Source organism: Salmo salar, chromosome 18 (genome assembly GCF_965601325.2).
Source record: "Salmo salar chromosome 18, fSalSal1, whole genome shotgun sequence".
In the NCBI taxonomy this organism is placed as follows: domain Eukaryota; kingdom Metazoa; phylum Chordata; class Actinopteri; order Salmoniformes; family Salmonidae; genus Salmo; species Salmo salar.
In genome coordinates this window covers 31,233,272-31,252,113 of record NC_138308.1, presented here as the reverse complement: position 1 = coordinate 31,252,113, position 18,842 = coordinate 31,233,272, and the positions used below count along the sequence as shown (strand labels likewise).

Below are 18,842 nucleotides of genomic sequence, written 5' to 3'. Positions count from 1 at the left end.
GGGATTGGTCGGACGGTGCGCTGTCTGACTGGGAAGTACTGGTGGCCCACTTTGGCTAAGGACGTGAGGGTTTATGTCTCCTCCTGCTCGATGTGTGCCCATTGTAAGGCTCCGAGACACCTGCCCAGAGGTAAGTTACATCCCTTACCTGTTCCACAACGACCTTGGTCACATCTGTCAGTGGATTTCTTAACAGATCTTCCTCCCTCACAGGGAAACACCACGATCCTGGTCGTTGTAGATCATTTTTCTAAGTTCTGTCGTCTCCTCCCTCTGGCTGGTCTCCCTACGGCCCTACAGACTGCGGAGGCCTTGTTTACACACGTCTTCCAGCACTACGGGGTGCCTGAGGATATAGTGTCGGATCGGGGACCCCAGTTCACATGGAGAGTTTGGAAGGCGTTCATGGAACGTCTGGGGGTCTCGATTAGCCTTACCTCAGGTTTTCACCCCGAGAGTAACGGGCAGGTAAAGAGAGTCAACCAGGATGTGGGCAGGTTTCTGTGGTCCTATTGCCAGGACCGGCCGGGGGAGTGGGCAGCGTTTGTGCCCTGGGCCGAGATGGCACAGAACTTGCTTCGCCACTCCTCCACTAACCTCTCCCACTTTCAGTGCGTATTGGGGTACCAGCCGGCACCGTGGCATCAGGGTCAGACCGAGACTCCTGCAGTGGACGACTGGTTTAGGCGCGCGGAGGAGACATGGGAGGCCGCCCGTGTCCATCTCCAGCGAGCCGTGGGTCACCAGAAAGCCAGCGCGGACCGTCATCGCAGTGAAACGGACCAGGTCTGGCTCTCGACCCGTAACCTGCCCCTCCGCCTGCCCTGCCGGAAGCTGGGTCCGCGGTTTGTGGGGCCATTTAAAGTCCTGAGGAGGGTGAACGAGGTATGTTATAGATTACAGCTTCCCTCTGATTACGTATTAACCCCTCGTTCCATGTGTCTCTCCTCAGGCCGGTGGTGGCTGGTCCGCTCCAGGAATCTGAGGTGCGGGAGGTCCCTCCGCCCCCTTTGGACATCGAGGGGGCCCCGGCGTACATCGTTCGTTCCATCCTGGATTCGAGGCGTCGGGTGGGGGGCCTTCAGTGGAGAGGGAGGGGTACGGGCCGGAGGAGAGGTGCTGGGTTCCAGTTGCAGATGTTTTGGATCCTGAACTGATGAGGGAGTTTCACCGTCGCCGGCCGGATCGCCCTGCGCCTTGTCCTACGGGTCGTCCTCGAGGCCGGTGTCAGCGCGCCGCTGGAGCCGCGTGTCAAGGGGGGGTACTGTTATCACACTTTATCATCAAAGTTTGGCATTCTCTGGCTTTATGGTGCTTTCAAGACAACTGGGCACTCTGGGGAAAAAACAAGGCTGAATCATGACGTCAGTGATCTTCAGGTCGTAGGTCTAGAAAGAGGCCAGAGTTAAAATTCAGAGTTGGATGACCGTTCAAAACTTATTTTCCCAGTTGGAGCTCGTTTTTCCCGAGTTCCCAGTTGTCTTGAAATTTCGCAGTTCTGAGTTAACAGTTGTTTTGAGCACAGCACAAATCATGCTTCAATGACAGCATGGCCAATGTTGAATGTTTATCATTTTAAGTTTGGAAAAAGAGACCCTTAATCCCAGACTAGGGACCACAAAGCCACTCCACGGAATAGCAGGCTAGGGATTGCTTTGCAATGCTTGCAGTTAGCCACTGATTCCTTCCAAACCACTCATTGTTGAATTTGCGATTTGCAACTTGTGTAATGTTTATGTCCAATGGCCGATGAGCACCGCTAAGTTTTATCTATAATTTCTCTTTATTATTTATCTTCATATGACAATGATTAAAAAGGATTTTCCAGTAGATTGTCGACTTGATTCATGAGGATGACTGCTAGCTAAGATTTTGAAAGTATAATGTTGACATGATCAGTCCAATCAAAGGTACTGTAGATGTAACGTGATTTGACATCATTGTATCTGTGGCCAATGACCTTGAGGGCACTTCTAATTTAACTCTGGCAGCACCCAAGGGGCTTGAATTTTTTTAGCTCTACACTTAGACTTGGTGGTGACGTAGTGTCCCCATGAGTGACAGAACACTGAGCCAATCATGGCGCAAGTAGAGAACTTTACCAACACCTACGCTCTGTATTTTCCCCTGGCTAGCCCACCACCACAGAAAGCACTGAGCTAGGCTGAAACGCCTACATTTTGGAGCTGCCTTACTCAATAAAACAAAAAAGAGACCATGTTTGTATGTGTAACGGCTGTCTTTAGAGAGAGTGGACAAAAATGCAGCGGAGTTAGTGTTCATCGTATATTTAATGATCAAACGGACACTATACAATACAAAACAATAAACAGACAACCGAAACAGTCCTGTCACATTTAACATAGTAACAAGAACAATTACCCACAAACCCCAAAGGAAAAGTAGGCTACTTATGTGTGACTCCCAATCAGCAATAACCCTCAACAGCTGTGCCTGATTGGAAGCCACACGGCCAAAATAAATGAAACAAACCAACCTACACACTTCTCTTCTGCCACGTCCTGACCCAACTACACCCTCTACTGGTCAGGACGTGACAGTACCCCCCCTCAAAGGTGCATACCCCGAATGCACCTACACCGAAACAACAAAAAATCCCCCCCCTAAACAATAATGGAGGGAAGGGAGGGTGGCTGCCGTCAACGACGGCACTGTGCTACACCCCCCCTCCCCAACCCACCTAACCTGGAGGTGGATCAGGTGCGGGACGTGGCCTCCGCTGCACCCTCGGCATCGCCCACTTAGTTTTGCCGCTGGCCGCGCCGGAGGACTGGTGGGCGACCCTGGTTGCGCCCGGCTGGCGACTCTGGCTGCGCCGGAGGACAGGCGGGCGACTCCGGCAGATCCGGCACGGCGGGCCACTCCGGCAGATCCGGCACGGCGGGCCACTCCGGCAGATCCGGCACGGCGGGCCACTCCGGCAGATCCGGCACGGCGGGCCACTCCGGCACGGCGGGCCACTCCGGCAGATCCGGCACGGCGGGCCACTCCGGCACGGCGGGCCACTCCGGCAGATCCGGCACGGCGGGACCCACTGGAGGCCTAGTCCTGGGAGGTGGCACAGGACGGACCAGGATGGGGAGACCCACTGGAGGCCTGGTCCGTGGAGCAGGCACAGGACAGACCAGGATGGGGAGACCCACTGGAGGCCTGGTCCGAGGAGGAGGCACAGGCTTAACCAAGATGGGGAGACCCACTGGAGGCCTGGTCCGAGGAGGAGGCACAGGCTTAACCAAGATGGGGAAACCCACTGGAGGACTGGTCCGAGGAGGCGGCACAGGCTTAACCAGGATGGGGAGACCCACTGGAGGCCTGGTCCGTGGAGCAGGCACAGGACAGACCAGGATGGGGAGACCCACTGGAGGCCTGGTCCGAGGAGGAGGCACATGCTTAGCCAAGATGGGGAGACCCACTGGAGGCCTAGTCCTGGGCGCAGGCACAGGATAGACCGGGTCCAGAAGACGCACTGGAGGTCTAGAGCGCACGGCCTGCACAACCCGTCCTGGCTCGATGCCCAACCTCCCCCGGCAGATGTTAGGAGCTGGGATGTAGCGCACCGGGCTCTCCACGCGTACTGGGGACACCGTGCGCTTTACCGCATAACACGGTGTCTGACCAGTACTGCGCTGCCTCCTGTAAGCACGGGGAGCTGGCTCAGGTCTCCAACCTGACTCTGCCACACTCCCCGTGTGCCCCCCAAAAAAAATGTTTTGGGGGCTGCCTCTCGGGCTTCCTTGCCAGCCGTGTTCCCTCATACCGCTGCCGTTGGTCCTTCCTTCCTGCTGCCTCCACTCTTCTGAGTGCCTCTACCTGTTCCCATGGGAGGCGATCCCTTCCGACCAGGATCTCTTCCCAAGTGTAAGATCCCTTGCCGTCCAGGATGTCCTCCCATGTCCAGTCCTTTCTCTCCCTGGTCCAGGATTCTTGCTCCTCCTGGCGCTGCTCCTTCCTCCGCTGCTTGGTCTTCTTGTGGTGGGTAATTCTGTAACGGCTGTCTTTAGAGAGAGTGGACCAAAATGCAGCGGAGTTAGTGTTCATCGTATATTTAATGATCAAACGGACACTATACAATACAAAACAATAAACAGACAACCAAAACAGTCCTGTCACGTTTAACACAGTAACAAGAACAATTACCCACAAACCCCAAAGGAAAAGTAGGCTACTTATGTGTGACTCCCAATCAGCAATAACCCTCAACAGCTGTGCCTGATTGGAAGCCACACGGCCAAAATAAATGAAACAAACCAACCTACACACTTCTCTTCTGCCACGTCCTGAGCCAACTACACCCTCTACTGGTCAGGACGTGACAGTATGCAGCTTTATTAACTCAATTATGTAATTGTTTTACATTGTTTTCAAACTGATATGTGACAGTATTAATGCCAAAATAACATGCAAAATAGGCAAGCCAAAAATGAATGATGGGTCGCCACTGCATGTTTCCCTCAAACATTTTTCAACGTTCTTGAACAGACTTTAAGGTACGTTTGGTGGGTATCGTGGAGGGTGGCTTGAAGAAATCAGTGACGTATTTTCGATCTGAACACAGCCCAGGGTTCAAATACATCTGTATTAGGTATTTGTTATTTAAAACTTTTTTCTGTCTTTAAGTATTTTAATGGATATTTGTTAAAACCAACTACTCAATCAAATTGTATTTGAACGTATTTTCAAATACTTATTTGAAATACTATTTTCAAATACCTGGGTTAAATGCATCGGCGTGTATTTGAGTGTTTTCTAATAAGTACTTGTTTTTTCAAATAAAGGTTATCTGAATACTTATTTTGAAATTAACTGTATTTGAACCTAGGGGTGTATTCATTCCGGTGATTCTGTTGGGGCGGCAGGTAGCCTAGCGGTTAAGAAAGTTAGACCAATAACCGAAAAGTTTGCTGGTTCAAATCCTTGAGCTGACTTGGTGAAAAATCTGTTGATGTGCTTTTGAGCAAGGCACTTATCCCAAATTGCTCAAGGGGCGCTGTCAATAATGGCTGATCCCTGGCCATGACCTCACTCTCTCAGGATATGCAAAAGAAAAACATTTTCATTTCACACCTCACGCTTTTACAGGTTACCCACTTGTAAATGCATTGAAACAGGGCAAATATAAGCACCCCAAAATGTTTCTTAAATGGAAGCAAACTAAATGGCAAGGGACTTAACTGAATTTGTCCAATAGAAACTCTTGTTTAACTGTTTAGACTAATGATTACACTCCAGGCCTGCTACTCTGTGACTATTTGATCGTATTCACAACCAACATGCTAAATCAAATCAAATCAAATTTGATTAGTCACATACACATGGTTAGCAGATGTTATTGCGAGTGTAGAGAAATGCTTGTGCTTCTAGTTCTGACAGTGCAGCAATATCAACAAGTCATCTAACAATTCCACAACATTTACCTAATACACACAAATCTAAGTAAAGGGATGGAATAAGACTATGTACATATAAATATATGGATGAGCAATGACTGAGCGGCATAGGCAAGGTGCAATAGATGGTATAAAATATAGTATATACATTTGTTATGAGTAATGCAAGACATGTAAACATCATTATTAAAGTGGCAATATTAATAAAGTGACTAGTGATCAATTAGTGGCCAATGATTTCAAGTCTGTATGAAGGCAGCAGCCTCTCTGTGTTAGTGATGGTATTATTCATCTTCTTGGTTGCTGCCTCCCTTCAATTCATTTTGGCTGCACAGCAATGTGTCAGAGGCTGAGAAATGTCTCAGTACAGTTGGCACACTGGTAAGAATGGTTCATTCAGTATCACATGTATACATATGTCGACAAAACATTAGAAACACCTTCCTAATATTGATTGCACCCCTTATAGCCCCCAGAACAGCCTCAATTTGTTGGTGCATGGACTCTACAAAGTGTCGAAAACATTCCACAGGGATGCTGGCCTATGTTGACTCCAATGCTTCCCACAGTTGTGTCAAGTTGGCTGGATGTCCTTTGGGTGGTGGACCATTCTTGATACACACGGGAAACTGTTGAGCATGAAAAACCCAGCAGCGTTGCAGTTCTTGACACACTCAAACCTGTGCGCCTGGCACCTACTACCATACCCTGTTCAACGGCATTTAAATATTTTGTCTTACCCATTCACCCTCTGAATGGCGCACATAGACAATCCATGTCTCAACTGTCTCAAGGCTTAAAAATATATTTTTTTAACCTGTCTCCTCCCCTTCATCTACACTGATTAAAGTGGATTTAACAAGTGACATCAATAAGGGATCATAGCTTTCACCTGGATTCACCTGGTTAGCCTTTGTCATGGAAAGAGCAGGTGTTCCTAATGTTTTGTGCGCTGTGTATATTGCTATGTAATTAAACAGATTTGTTTTACAACAAAACCATATGAATGAATATATTCAACGATTTTAATAAATCTAAACATATTCATTGATATTCATATAAACATAATAAAACATCTCTTCAGTTTCAATTTTTAATTTTTAATGTCAAGTACAGTGAAAATCTCTTCATCTCACCAAAATGGATATATGTTGGATACCAAAAATGTTTTAATTGGCTACAACAATGTTTGCTGAGTTGGTTGTCATTACTGCCTCTTCTACAATGTATTTCTGCTATAATGTATGTATCACAGCAACATTTTTATGCATTGTTTTAAATCCATTCTCATCTTTTCCGCCTAGGTTTTCAGAACGTATGCCCATTGAAAAATCAGGTGTGTCTTGGGGTAAGGCCCGCCTCGTTCTACTTTACATGGCATTGTATGGGAATTTGATTGACAGCAGGCAGCAGCTGCTGAACAGCCCAGACATTGCGCAGGATACAGTATAGCTGGGGAACAGCGAGCGAGTTACGGTAGTTTTCCTAGCACTTGAGTTGGTATAGTGCATGAAATAAATGACTCTTTGGAAAAAGCTCATGTGTTAGGGCAGGGGTTTCTCGGAATAACGCAAAAATGGACGAAGTTGCCAAACGTAAGTAACCTGGGAAAATGTATGGCTGTTTAGTGCAGTCAACAGTAGGCAACAAATATGGCTTCGTGTGCCTTTTCCTATTTGTTATAAAAAATTGCTGTCCCATGCCATTAGATGTCATGGCTGTTCTGCTGAATTCATACAAGTGACAATTAGGAAGTTAGTTCCTTGTTCGCTTATCGGGCAGGGGGGTCATTTTGGAGAAATAAAGCCAAGGATACGTTAGCTAACCAGTCTGCTAACGTTAGCTAGTTAGCTACCGAACTAAAGCGAACGGCAATGGAGCCAAAGCACAAAGAGTTGTTAGACCAATGCCACCAAAACTTGCTGGACTCAATAACTGACGCAGACCGGCTGATAGAGTTGCTGATACTCTCCGGTACTCTAAGCCAGCTCGACCGCTTCGAACTGGACCAAAACTGCTCTTCCAGCGCGGAGAAAGTGGACCAGCTTTTGAAGATGCTTGTGAACAAGGAAAGCGACCATTTCCTCGAACTGTGTGTGGCCTTGGAGAAGACGTACCCTGAGCTGTATTCTGCACTCTTTACTAACGGCGGTGGACCCGTTGACCATTCGTCTGGTAAGATACCATGCACGCATGCAACACTTTTGCACATCAAAATGTATGACGCATTCTTGCTACATTCCTCCACACAACATTAGAGATATTGAAGTGCAACCTATACCCAAGTCTCATAGTGCACTTACAGGGTGGTCTGCTGTGCAATACTTCTAAAGGCTATTCAACATAAGATAAAACTGTTTCCTTCCAACCCTAGCCACGTGATCCTAAGGATCATTGACTAGCTATGTCATTCTCATGTTGACATTAGGGGTGTTGATATGCAGCATTCAAAGCCATAATACCAGAACTCCAGGTCCTTGTGAGGCCCTTGTGGTTTCTTTCAGGATGGAACTTTTTTGAAGGTGAAATATTGCTGTGGAATGAAAAATGTGATGCTGAAAAGAATGCACATTTTCACATTTTAGGTTGTTACCAAAGTTTGGTTCTGTTTCAGCATCACGTTGTTCATTCCACAGCAACATTTTACCTTCAAATAAGCAAATGATCACCAGCAGAGACATAGAGGCCACAGGCTCTATAACCAAACTCTTATTACTATTTATTATAGTCTGTGTGGACTCTGCTACTGTTTGGCTAGGCAGTAGATGCTAAATGAACACACTTGCCATTCCTCCTTTTGAATGAGAAGCATGCAATATGTATTCCAGAATAACACTTAAGAGACCACCTGTATATAGGTAACAACATATCTTCATTACAGTTGCAATGCACATATAGAGTCGCCTTCATAGTGGGCATATTCTACAATGTATAGGATACAGATGGGGCTATTTCACTGTATTTAGGTATGCTCCCCCCCATCAAACTATACTGAACAAAGAGGGCAACATGCAACAAATTCATTGATTTTACTGAGTTACAGTTCATATGAGGAAGTAAATTCATTAGGCCCGAATCTATGGATTTCACATGACTGGGAATACAGATATGCATCTGTAGGTCACAGATACCTTTAAAAAAAATAAAAAAAAAATAAAAAAAAGTAGGGGCATGGATCAGAACCAGTCAGTATCTGGTGTGATCACCGTTTTGCCTCATGCAGCGCGACACATCTCCTTCACATAGAGTTAATCAGGCTGTTGATTGTGGCCTGTGGAATGTTGTCCCACTGCTCTGCAATGAGGATTAGGGCCTAATGAATTTACTTCTTCATGGATATTGGCTGGAACTGGAACATGTTGTCATACACTTCAATCCAGAGCATCCCAAACATGCTCAATGGGTGACATGTTTGGTGACATGTCTGGTGACAATGCAGGCCATGGAAGAACAGGAACTGGGACATTTTCAGCTTCCAGGAATTGTGTACAGATCCTTGCATTATCATGTTGAAATATGAGGTGATGGCAGCAGATGAATGGCACGACAATGGGTCTCAGTACCTCGTCACGGTATCTCTGTGCATTCAAATTGCCCTGGGTAAAATGCGGTTGTGTTCGTTGTCTGTAGCTTATGCCTGCCCATACCATAACCCCATCGCCAACATGGGGAACTCTGTTCACAACGTTGACATCAGCTACCGCTCACCCACACAACGCCATACATGTGGTCTGCGGTTGTGAGGTCTGTGGGACATACTGCCAAATTCTCAAAATGTATGTTGGAGGCGGCTTATGGTAAAGCAATGAACATACAATGTTCTTGCAACAACTCTGGTGGACATTACTGCTGTCAGCATGCCAATTGCACGTTCCCTCAACTTGAGAAATCTGTGGCATTCTGTTGTGACAAAACTGCAAAATTTTGTGGCCTTTTATTGTCCACAGCACAAGGTTCACCAGTGTATGACCATGCTGTTGAATCAGCTTCTTGATATGCCACACCTGCCAGGTGGATGGATTATCTTGGCAAAGGAGAAATGCTCACTAACAGGGACGTAAACACATTTGTGCACAAAATAGAGAAATAAGCATTTTGTGCGTATGGAACATTTCTGGGATCTTTTCAGCTCATGAAACATAGGACCAACAGTTTACATGTTGCATTTATATTTTTGTTCACTGTAATTCAAGTGTCCTTTTACTTTAGGTTTATTAGGGGAAATTAAATGCAGTAGCCTATTCTGTGTAGGGCTAAATGTGCACGTAATTTCCCAAGTTGTCATCAATATAGTAATATCATGTAATTTGCATTTACGTTTAAATACAAGTGCTTCCTGGCTTTTATATTATACGCTCACAGCCTGACTTGTTTCCATGGAAATGCTCTCGCGGCTGACGTGCCCTTTCATATCGACCCTAGCATGATGTGCATGCGTATAACGATGCTTATAAATCCATAACATGGTGTCAGTCATATTCTCTATTTTCCATTGTACAGTAGATTTCATATAGCCAGTACTATACACTCAGTTATTGTCCTACGAGACCAGTGGTCCCCAATTACATTCAGCCGCGGTCTGTTTTTTAAATTTATTGGTGAACTATACCATTTTTAAAATGTTGCATCTGAATGACAGTCATTCATTCAGCCTGTATGCACTTTCTCAAATGGAGGCTGAAACCAACCGTTCCCAGACAGTTTAAAGGTGGACTACAGTTGACTCTTGATAAATGCACATCGTATATATGCATTAGGGATGTGCGTCTTTCCCTTTCAATAGGATACGTATCTAGATACACTACCGTTCAAACATTTGGGGACACTTAGAAATGTCCTTGTTTTTGAACGAAAAGCAACAAAAAAATGCCCATTAAAATAACATAAAATTGATCAGAAATACAGTGTAGACATTTGTTAATGTTGGAAATGATATTGTAGCTGGAAATAGCAGATTTTTTTTATGGAACATCTACATAGGCGTACAGAGGCTAATTGATCATTAGAAAACCCTTTTGCAATTATGTTAGCACAGCTGAAAACTGTTGTCCGGATTAAAGAAGCAATAAAACTGGCCTTTAGACGAGCTGAGTATCTGGAGCATCAGCATTTGTAGGTTCGATTACAGGCCCAAAATGGCCAGAAACAAATAACTTTTTTCTGAAACTCGTCAGTCTATTCTTGTTCTGAGAAATGAAGGCTATTCCATGCGAGAAATTGCCAAGAAACTGAAGATCTTGTACAAAGCTGTGTACTACTCCCTTCACAGAACAGCGCAAACTGGCTCTAACCAGAATAGAAAGAGGAGTGGGTGCACAACTTAGCAAGAGGGCAAGTACATTAGAGTGTCTAGTTTGAGAAACAGACGCCTCACATGTCCTCAACTGGCAGCTTCATTAACTAGTACACGTAAAACACCAGTCTCAACGTCAACAGTGAAGAGGCGACTCCAGGATGCTGGTCTTTTAGGCAGAGTTGCAAAGAAAAAGCCATATTGCAGACTGCCCAATAAAAAGGATTAAGATGGGCAAAAGAACACAGCCACGGGATGCTGCCTAGGAGGACAGCATCCCGGAGTCGCCTCTTCACTGTTGATGTTGATACTGGTGTTTTACGGGTATTGTTTTAATGTGCAAGATCAGGAACAGGCCGCCTACCTTGCATTGGTCAGCACTCAAACCTGGGCACAGTGACATTACCCTGTGTATCTGAAAATGACCATATACAGTTGAAGTGGGAAGTTTACATACACCTTAGCCAAATACATTGAAACTCAGTTTTTCACAATTCCTGACATTTAATCCTAGTAAAAATCCCCTGTCTTAGGTCAGTTAGGATCACCACTTTATTTTAAGAATGTGAAATGTTAGAATAATAGTAGAGGGAATGATTTATTTCAGCTTTTATTTCTTTCGTCACATTCCCAGTGGGTCAGAAGTTTACATACACTCAATTAGTAGTTGGTAGCATTGCCTTTAAATTGTTTAACTTGGGTCAAACGTTTCGGGTAGCCTTCCACTAGCTTCCTACAATAAGTTGGGTGAATTTTGGCACATTCCTCCTGACAGAGCTGGTGTAACTGAGTCAGGTTCGTAGGCCTCCTTGCTCGCACGTGCTTTTTCAGTTCTGCCCACAAATTTTCTATAGGTTTGAGGTCAGGGCTTTGTGATGGCCACTCCAATACCTTGACTTTGTTGTCCTTAAGCCATTTTGCCACAACTTCGGAAGTATGCTTGGGGTCATTGTCCATTTGGAAGACCCATTTGCGACCAAGCTTTAACTTCCTGACTGATGTCTTGAGATGTTGCTTCAATATATCCACATCCTTTTCCTTCTTCGTGATGCCATCTATTTTGTGAAGTGCACCAGTTCCTCCTGCAGCAAAGCACCACCACAACATGATGCTGCCACCCCCATGTTTCACGGTTGGGATGGTGTTCTTTGGCTTGCAAGCCTCCCCCAGTTCCTCCAAACATAACGATGGTCATTATGGCCAAACAGTTCTATTTTTGTTTCATCAGACCAGAGGACATTTCACAAAAAAGTATGAACTTTGTACCCATGTGCAGTTGCAAACCGTAGACTGGCTTTTTTATGGCAGTTTTAGAGCAGTGGCTTCTTCCTTGCTTAGCGGCCTTTCATGTTGTGTTGATATAGGACTCGTTTTACTGTGGATGTAGATACTTTTGTACCTGTTTCCTCCAGCATCTTCACAAGGTCCTTTGCTGTTGTTCTGGGATTGATTTGCACATCTCGCATAACAAAGTATGTTCATCTCTGGGAGACAGAACGCTTCTCCTTCCTGAGCGGTATGACAGCTGAATGGTCACATGGTGTTTATACTTGCGTACTATTGTTTGTACAGATGAACGTGGTACCTTCAGGTGTTTGGAAATTGCTAACAAGGATGAACCAGACTTGTGGAAATCTACAATATTTTTTCTGATTTCTTTTGATTTTCCCATGATGTCAAGCAAAGAGGCACTGAGTTTGAAGGTAGGCCTTGAAATACATCCACAGGTACACCTCCAATTAACTCAAATTATGTCAATTATCAGAAGCTTCTAAAGCCATGACATCATTTTTGTGGAATTTTCCAAGCTGTTTAAAACCTGTTAGGGATAGGGGGCAGTATTTTCACGGCCGGATAAAAAACGTACCCGATTTAATCTGGTTACTACTCCTGCCCAGAAACGAGAATATGCATATAATTAGTAGATTTGGATAGAAAACACTCTAAAGTTTCTAAAACTGTTTGAATGGTGTCTGTGAGTATAACAGAACTCATATGGCAGGCCAAAACCTGAGAAGATTCTATACAGGAAGTGCCCTGTCTGAGAATTTGTTCTCCTACTAGGGCATCTCTATCAAAAATACAGCATCTCTGCTGTAACGTGACATTTTCTAAGGCTTCCATTGGCTCTAGGAAGGCGCCAGAAAGTGGAATGAGAGCTCTCCAGTCTCTGGGCGAAAAACAGCAGGGTTTTTTGTGAGTGGTCCTTCTGAGAACAATGACACTGGAGCGCGCGTGCACGAGATGACTCCATGTTTTACTTTCAGTGTTTGAACGAATACAACGTCGCGCGGTTGGAATATTATCGCTATTTTACGAGAAAAATCGCATACATTTATTTTAAACAGCGTTTGACATGCTTCGAAGTACGGTAATGGAATATTTTGAAATTTTGTCACGAAATGCGCCGGCGCGTCACCCTTCAGATAGTTACCTGAACGCACGGAGCTATTTCAATATAACTATGGATTATTTGGAACCAAAACAACATTTGTTGTTGAAGTAGAAGTCCTGGGAGTGCATTCTGACGAAGAACAGCAAAGGTAATCCATTTTTTCTTATAGTAAATCTGAGTTTGGTGAGGGCCAAACTTGGTGGGTGTCAAAATAGCTAGCCGTGATGGCCGGGCTATGTACTAAGAATATTGCAAAATGTGCTTTCACTGAAAAGCTATTTTAAAATCTGACACCGCGATTACATAAAGGAGTTCTGTATCTATAATTCTTAAAATAATTGTTATGCATTTTGTGAACGTTTATCGTGGGTAATTTAGTAAATTCACCGGAAGTTTGCGGTCGGAATGCTAGTTCTGAGCATCACATGCTAATGTAAAAAGCTGTTTTTTGATATAAATATGAACTTGATTGAACAAAACATGCATGTATTGTATAACATGATGTCCTAGTAGTGTCATCTGTTGAAGATCATCAAAGGTTAGTGCTGCATTTAGCTGTGGTTTTGGTTTTTGTGACATATATGCTTGCTTTGAAAATGGCTGTGTGATTATTTTTGGCAGGGTACTCTCCTGACATAATCTAATGTTTTGCTTTCGTTGTAAAGCCTTTTTGAAATCGGACAATGTGGTTAGATTAACGAGAGTCTTGTCTTTCAAATGGTGTAAAATAGTCATATGTTTGAGAAATTGAAATTATAGCATTTTTAAGGTTTTTCGTGCCAGGCACTACCATTGGATATTGGTGAGGCGTTCCGCTAGCGGAACGTCTGTCCCTAACAGGTTAAAGGCACAGTCAATTTAGTATATGTAAACTTCTGACCCACTGGAATTGTAATACAGTGAATTATAAGTTAAATAATCTGTCTGTAAACAATTGTTGGAAAAATTACTTGCGTCATGCACAAAGTTGATGTCCTAACCAACTTGCCAAAACTATAGTTTGTGAACAAGAAATTTGTGGAGTGGTTGAAAAACGAGTTTTAATGACTCCAACCTAAGTGTATGTAAACTTCCGACTTCAACTGTAGGTCTACTGATTGTTTTAACTACTAAAAATATTGCTGATGGTGAACCTGAACCATCGAAATAGTGAGCACTTTGCCAAGGCTACTTATATTCCCTAGGGTTGTTAGGCATGCAAAATCTCTTGTAGATCAATGACTTACAACACAGTTCTATGCTTTGTTCGACACTGAAGGAGAGGGTGCATTAGTTGTCACAAAATATGGTATTTTTGGAAGAATTGGTGATTCTTAACGTTTGAATGGGTTTTCCAGACCTATGCATGCCCCATTTGGATCGGTTTAGGGTCCACAGACTAATGGTGTTGTATCATTAAACATTTGAATCGGGTACCAATGTGTCTGTGAATTGTTATGTTCCTAAAATGCATGCATACACACTTTAGTGCATACTCCCTTTTTAGTGTATTGCAGTTCACCAAAATGCAGTGTTTTGAATGGTGGTTGATACCATGCTTCATTTAGTCAGTGGCTGTGCGGAGAGAGGGAGCGAGGTGGTGAGGGAGATGTTTACTTATGGGCCCCTCCCAACAATGCAGAGAGGGGGGGGGGGAAATAATTAGAACACAAGGAATGAGTAACTATAACTCATCACACAGGTGTCTTTCACTCACTGAACCATCTCTCTTAAACATGCGACATTGGCAATTTTCACATTGCCACCTTGCTGTTTAATGCTGTAGACGAGAGGAGCAGCACCAGGGCTGTATGTATGGAACTTCGACTGCGTCACACAAGGCACCCTATTCCCTTATGTAGTGCACTACTTTTGGCCAAAGCCCTATGGGCCCTAGTCAGAAGTAGTGCACTAATATGGTCCCTAGTCAGAAGTGGTGCACTACATAGAGGATATGGTTGCATGTAGTACGCAGTCCAAGTGGGTCCATGGTGGTTATTCACCAGAGGACTAGCTCTACTCTGCCTGCCTGTTGTACGGTGTCTCTGTGAGACGTGTATTATCATGCCTCCACTGCCCTCTGTATTAACCCCTCCCTCCCTCCCTCCCTCCCTCCCTCCCTCCCTCCCGGCTGCTGCAGCCTCAGCACACACACACAGGGAGAGCTGTAGTAGAGAGGTATTTTTGAATTCTTTTCATTATCTTAAGTGCAGCGATTCAGGCTGACGCGATTACTGCGTTTAACCAGGCTGGCTGGTGAGAGAGCGGAGACGAGCCTCCTAGTTGCTTCAGAAAGAGAGAGGAGACTTAGCTCGTGTGTGATAGCAACCTGCTCTCAAGCCATCCCCTCATATTCGCATTTCCTCACTGGCAGACTCTCCTTCTTTCACTGAGACACACACACAGTGCATGTATCATTCACTGTACAAACACACACAAGACACACCCCTTTGACTTCAAGGCACACACACACTTGCAAGCACGTAGACTGTGAAGGCAGTGGAGGAAGAGCAGCGCTTTGGTTCTACCTTCTCCAACCCTCCCAATATGGCTGCTGTGGGAAACCGAGAGAAATGTACCTTCACTTTATGCACCATTAGCCTGATTGGTTCTCAGATTATGAAAAGCTTTAATAAAAGTTCAAATCCAGGCATGTCACACTGTGCAAAATGCAGGGCCCTAATGCCACATTTAGTTTATTATGGGAATTCTTTCAATGGGATTTTAAATAAATCAATCCGTCAAAACTGCCAATATGAGAATTGTATTTAGTCAATTACAGAATATATAGCCTAAGTAGACCACCGGTATCTTTGCCTTGTATAATAAACTATGCTATAGCATTTCTAGCTGTGTAGAGACTTCTCCCAGTCCCCTGCAGTGCTTTGTGATGAGACTTCTCCCAGTCCCCTGCAGTGCTTTGTGATGAGACTTCTCCCAGTCCCCTGCAGTGCTTTGTGATGAGACTTCTCCCAGTCCCCTGCAGTGCTTTGTGTAGAGACTTCTCCCAGTCCCCTGCAGTGCTTTGTGTAGAGACTTCTCCCAGTCCCCTGCAGTGCTTTGTGTAGAGACTTCTCCCAGTCCCCTGCAGTGCTTTGTGATGAGACTTCTCCCAGTCCCCTGCAGTGCTTTGTGTAGAGACTTCTCCCAGTCCCCTGCAGTGCTTTGTGTAGAGACTTCTCCCAGTCCCCTGCAGTGCTTTGTGTAGAGACTTCTCCCAGTCCCCTGCAGTGCTTTGTGTAGAGACTTCTCCCAGTCCCCTGCAGTGCTTTGTGTAGAGACTTCTCCCAGTCCCCTGCAGTGCTTTGTGATGAGACTTCTCCCAGTCCCCTGCAGTGCTTTGTGTAGAGACTTCTCCCAGTCCCCTGCAGTGCTTTGTGTAGAGACTTCTCCCAGTCCCCTGCAGTGCTTTGGTGTTTCACCTATAGAGTAGTTCTACCTGTATAGGCCTCTCTCTCCTGACTGACTGAGACATTGATTTAAACAGACACCAAGAGGAATGTGTTATGCACTGCTCCCTGACAGGAGCTCTCTCTGTGTATTGGAGATGGACCATTGCCTCTGGGCGACTGTGCTACACCTCAACTCGGCTCAGGTGTGTGCAGTGTACTCTGAAAACACCTCTGTTTTTACGCTCTACTGATTTGTGGTGAGCTGAGAGGCAGTCGTTAAGAGTAGGCCTCTCTTTCTGTCTTCTTCTTTCTCTAAGTCCTCTAGCTATCTCACCCACCCTCCCCGTTTCTCTCTTTCTATGCCCTTATCGCTTTTTTTTTGTCTCTTCCTCAGACTTGGCATCTGTTTTGAAGTGTAGCAGGCCCAAAGTTCCCAATCAGCTGTGTGTGTGTGTGTGTGTGTGTGTGTGTGGTGTGTGCGCGCGCGTACGGACTAGGACAGGACCAGTGGGTCTGTCTGCCTGCCGACCAGTGTCCCACTCCCAGCAGCACATAAACCATGGGGACACAATGAGTTATGTCCTGACACTTTGTCACTGCTACTCACTACTACCAACCCAGTGATCTTATCTCTTCCCTGGGATCTGACTACTGTAGTGCCAAGCTACAATTGCTCTCTTTCTCCCTTTTTCTCTCCCAGCATGTCTCTAGATTAGGCCATCAATCCATCCATTGTACACCCAGCCTGTCTGCTGGATATGATGTAGTGTAACATAAGGCCTATGAAATGACATGTCACTGGGCATTTTATCATTGTCTATTGTACTGCCGTGGTGTATCCACTCCAGCATAATGGGTTACAACTAGGGGTGTGAAGTTGGGGTCCTTAACGTTAAGAAAAATCCATAACCAATTTTTCCCCCACATAATTTAATCACAGTGCAGTTATCACAGTTGGTGTACTGATATGACATTTTTGGCCGATACCGATATCCGATATTTTCCTTGCCAAAAAACCCGATACCGATAACCAATATTTAACATTTTAGCTGCCTTTTTAAGCATTCTAGTACAGTTTAATAGTTAACACACACACATGGACGCAGCATTCTAAGTCACTGTATCTCAGTGCAAGAGGCGTCACTACAGTCCCTGGTTCGAATCCAGGCTGTATCACATCCGGCCGTCAATAGGGCGGCGCACAATCGGCCCAGCGTTGTCCGGGTTTGGCCGGTGTAGGCCGTCATTGTAAATAAGAATTTCTTCTTAACTGACTTGCCTAGTTAAATAAAGGTTACACCACACTGACCAAAAAGCTATTTTGTTGGCATTTACGTATGTCCCCATTACCAGTAAAACATCATCAAAACCTATTTCTTTCACTTCCTGTTCTGTTTCGTTGTTCATTTGTTCAGTCCTTTCATTCTCAAGAGGGTTTCTCATACTATAGAACGTCTTTTGGGTCTTTGCGTGTCAAATAAGCTTGTTGACCAATCTGGACCTGAATATAACTGCACGTCACATAATAATTTAACATGTTCATTCATTTTTTACATAGTGTAATCAATGTGTAATAACTATCACTCGTATTTCATATGTCACAACGATTCATAAACGTATTGCTATGATGCTGGTAAAGTTGTCAGTGCTGGTCATAAATAAAAGCTAGCTAGCTCATGGATGCAAACAATGTTCTTCCCCATAAACATAGAACAACGACATCTCGACAACTTTACCAGCATTTACAACTCTTTTCTCTGTATACATCAATGATGTCGCTCTTGCTGCTGGTGAATCTCTGATCCACCTCTACGCAGATGACACCATTCTGTATACTTCTGGCCCTTCTTTGGACACTGTGTTAACAACCCTCCAGACGAGCTTCAATATCATACAACTCTCCTTCCGTGGCCTCCAATTGCTCTTAAATACAAGTAAAACTAAATTCATGCTCTTCAACCGATCGCTGCCTGCACCTGCCCGCCTGTCCAGCATCACTACTCTGGTTCTAACTTAGAATTTGTGGACAACTACAAATACCTAGGTGTCTGGTTAGACTGTAAACTCTCCTTCCAGACTCACATCAATCATCTCCAATCCAAAGTTAAATCTAGAATTGGCTTCCTATTTCGAACAAAGCATCCTTCACTCATGCTGCCAAACATACCCTCGTAAAACTGACCATCCTCGACTTCGGCGATGTCATTTACAAAATAGCCTCCAATACCCTACTCAATAAACTGGATGCAGCCTATCACAGTGCCATCCGTTTTGTCACCAAAGCCACATATATTACCCACCACTGCGACCTGTACGCTCTCGTTGGCTGGCCTTCGCTTCATAATCGTCGCCAAACACATTGGCTCCAGGTCATC

At 44.8% G+C, this 18,842-nt stretch overlaps 1 protein-coding gene across 4 annotated transcripts in view; it reads left to right on the top strand.

The window, feature by feature from the left end:
• Positions 1 to 6,812: 6,812 nt before the first annotated feature.
• Positions 6,813 to 18,842, top strand: part of LOC106577192 (disks large homolog 5) — a 119,689-nt gene continuing 107,659 nt past the window's right edge. For all 4 annotated transcript variants that reach the window (XM_014155050.3, XM_014155048.3, XM_014155051.3 and 1 more), the window contains exon 1: positions 6,813 to 7,583. In XM_014155050.3, coding sequence (XP_014010525.3) covers positions 7,283 to 7,583 — 301 coding nt within the window. In that variant the 5' untranslated portion in view covers positions 6,813 to 7,282. The remainder of the gene's footprint in view (positions 7,584 to 18,842) is intronic.